The sequence below is a fragment of the Tarenaya hassleriana genome, unplaced genomic scaffold, assembly GCF_000463585.1.
Source record: "Tarenaya hassleriana unplaced genomic scaffold, ASM46358v1 Cleome46, whole genome shotgun sequence".
NCBI classification, from domain to species: Eukaryota; Viridiplantae; Streptophyta; class Magnoliopsida; order Brassicales; family Cleomaceae; genus Tarenaya; species Tarenaya hassleriana.
Genome location: NW_010967304.1, coordinates 885509 through 887778, shown reverse-complemented (window position 1 = coordinate 887778; position 2270 = coordinate 885509). Strand labels below are relative to the sequence as shown.

The window sequence follows — 2270 nt, the reverse complement described above, 5'->3', positions numbered from 1 at the left end:
CTGTAATAACCTGCAAGCCCGAGAAAACTCCTAACTTCCATAGCAGAAGTCGGGGGTTTCCAATCCATAACTGCCTCAATTTTAGCCGGGTCCACCTGGATTCCCTGGGCTGATACAACATGACCCAAGAACCCGATCTCCTGTAACCAGAAACTGCACTATCTGAGCTTTGCGTATAGACGGTGCTCTCTCAATTTATACAAAATCTTCCTTAGATGCTCCTCATGCGTCTGCTGTTCCGGCGAATAGATGAGAATGTCATCGATGAAGATGATGACGAACTCGTCTAAGTAGTCCATAAATATGCGGTTCATCAACTGCATGAAGACCGCTGGTGATGTTCGTGAGGCCAAAGGGCATGATTACGAACTCAAAATGTCCATATTGGATCCGTAACGCCGTTTTCTGTATGTCCTCCTCCTTGACCCGAATCTGGTGATATCCTGATCGTAAGTCGATCTTTGAGAACCATTTGGCCCCCTGCAGTTGATCTAGTAGCTCATCAATCCTCGGCAGCGGGTACCGATTCTTGATTGTCACTTGGTTGAGCCCGCGGTAATCAATACATAGATGCATAGTCCCGTCCTTCTTTTTCACAAAGAGTACCGATGCTCCCCACGGTGAAACGCTCGGACGTATAAATTCGTTCTCCGCCAACTCATTCAATTGCTTCTTCAGCTCAGCCATTTCTGTCTGTGCTCGGTAGCACATCAATGCTGAAATCCACTTCCCTCCTCGGCAATATTCCCGGTAAATCATCCGAAAATACATCTGGAAATTCCCGAGCAATGGGTGTATCTTCCAATCTCCTCTCCGGTTCCTTAGTAACTGTGATAACCACTAGGAACGCATCGCTGCCCTTCCTAATCATCTTTTCAGCTTTCAGCGCCGAGATAATCGGGTCCGTCGATGGTGCTCCCCTCCCTCTAAACTCAAATCCTTCGGAATCTTCTTGAAACCAGGTCGTCCTCTGGGGGCAGTCGATATAAGCCTGGTATTTCGTCAACCAGTCCATGCCCAGTATGAGGTCATAGACTCCTATGGGTACCACAATAAGGTCTGCTGTCATTTTTCGGCTGCATATGTCAAGAGATACGCCACACAAAGCCCCTTGAACCGTAAGGGTTTCCCCTGCCGGTGTACGCACTGTAAAGTTACTCATTGGATCGACCTTTCCTGTACCGATTCTCTCCACTATGTCCGCGCTCACAAAACTGTGAGTCGCCCCAGTGTCAAATAATGTATAACAGGACACCCCGTATAAGCGAAGGGTACTTGCGATGTTTCTTTGTTACCTTCGCACTTAAACAGACAATAGTTACCCCGATTCAATAATAATACGATACCCGTATAGATAGAAGAGTACATGCGATCGCATCTGCCTCGACTCCATCTATATGAACCTCCTCCTCTTGAATCTCCTGCTCCGCTTCTAGAGCGTAAACCCTCGGGGCCACTCCAGCCCCAGCCGCAGGTCTCCAGTGGAGGTGGTGGTCTAGCCACTTGTGCTTGCAGCTCTGCGGTTCTCACCGTACAATATGCCGCATAGTGTCCTGGCTGTTGGCACCGATAGCAAACAGGTGGTCCTCGACGAGGTGGCGGAGGTAGTGCCTGGGTGACTGGCGCCTTACCCTTGTCTTGTGCTCGGCTACTCTGGCCAGTCTGACCGGTCTTCCCTGACGGACGCGTATAGGGGTGGCGTCTGGGAGGACTCCGGTCGTGGGCCCTACTGGCTCTCTCCTCCTTCTTCGCTTCCTCTGCCTTCTCCAGCTGGTCAATGCAATGGCTCAGAGTTCATAACTCGTGGAGTGCGACTCTCCAGCGAAGTGAGGATCGCAGTCCCACGACGAAGTTATTGATCTTCTGGCTCTCCCGTGGCACCAGATGCGTCGAATAATTAAGCATACGTACGAATTCAGCTTCATACTCCCTCACAGTCATGTTCCCTTGTTGCATGTTCAAGAACTCAGAGAGGCGACGTTCTTGATTCTGTCGGCGGTAATACTTCCTCTCAAATTCTTCCTTGAATTCCTCCCAGGTGAACTGATGTCCATCCGGCATCTCCTGTATCACATTCGCCCACCAATGTCGAGCTTGCCCGGACAAGTGATGGCTCGCTAGTAGTGCTCGATAACGTAGGGGGCACTGAACATATTACAGGTCCCGCACTACAAGAAAAACTGTTATTTACGACCACTATTGCGACCGAAATATCTGTCGCTCAAAATCTTGCGACAGACAACGACTAAATAGCGACAGAATTGCGGAAA

General features: G+C 49.7%; 1 protein-coding gene across 1 annotated transcript; it reads right to left on the bottom strand.

The window, feature by feature from the left end:
* Positions 1 to 679: 679 nt before the first annotated feature.
* On the bottom strand, positions 680 to 2061 carry LOC109117179. Its single transcript, XM_019203965.1, has 3 exons — positions 1912 to 2061; positions 1367 to 1770; positions 680 to 1214 (listed from the first exon to the last, which is right to left on the bottom strand). The coding sequence occupies exons 1-3, from the start codon at positions 2059 to 2061 to the stop codon at positions 680 to 682; spliced, it is 1089 nt and encodes a 362-aa protein (XP_019059510.1).
* Between the last annotated feature and the right edge of the window lie 209 nt (positions 2062 to 2270).

Coding starts and splice junctions, on each gene's coding strand:
- LOC109117179 (XM_019203965.1), bottom strand. CDS start 2,061: ATGCCGGATGGACATCAGTTCACCTGGGAGGAATTCAAGGAAGAATTT. Junction 1,771..1,911: donor GGGAGTATGAAGCTGAATTC/GTACGTATGCTT, acceptor TGCATTGACCAG/CTGGAGAAGGCAGAGGAAGC. Junction 1,215..1,366: donor CGAGGCAGATGCGATCGCAT/GTACTCTTCTAT, acceptor GGCGACTCACAG/TTTTGTGAGCGCGGACATAG.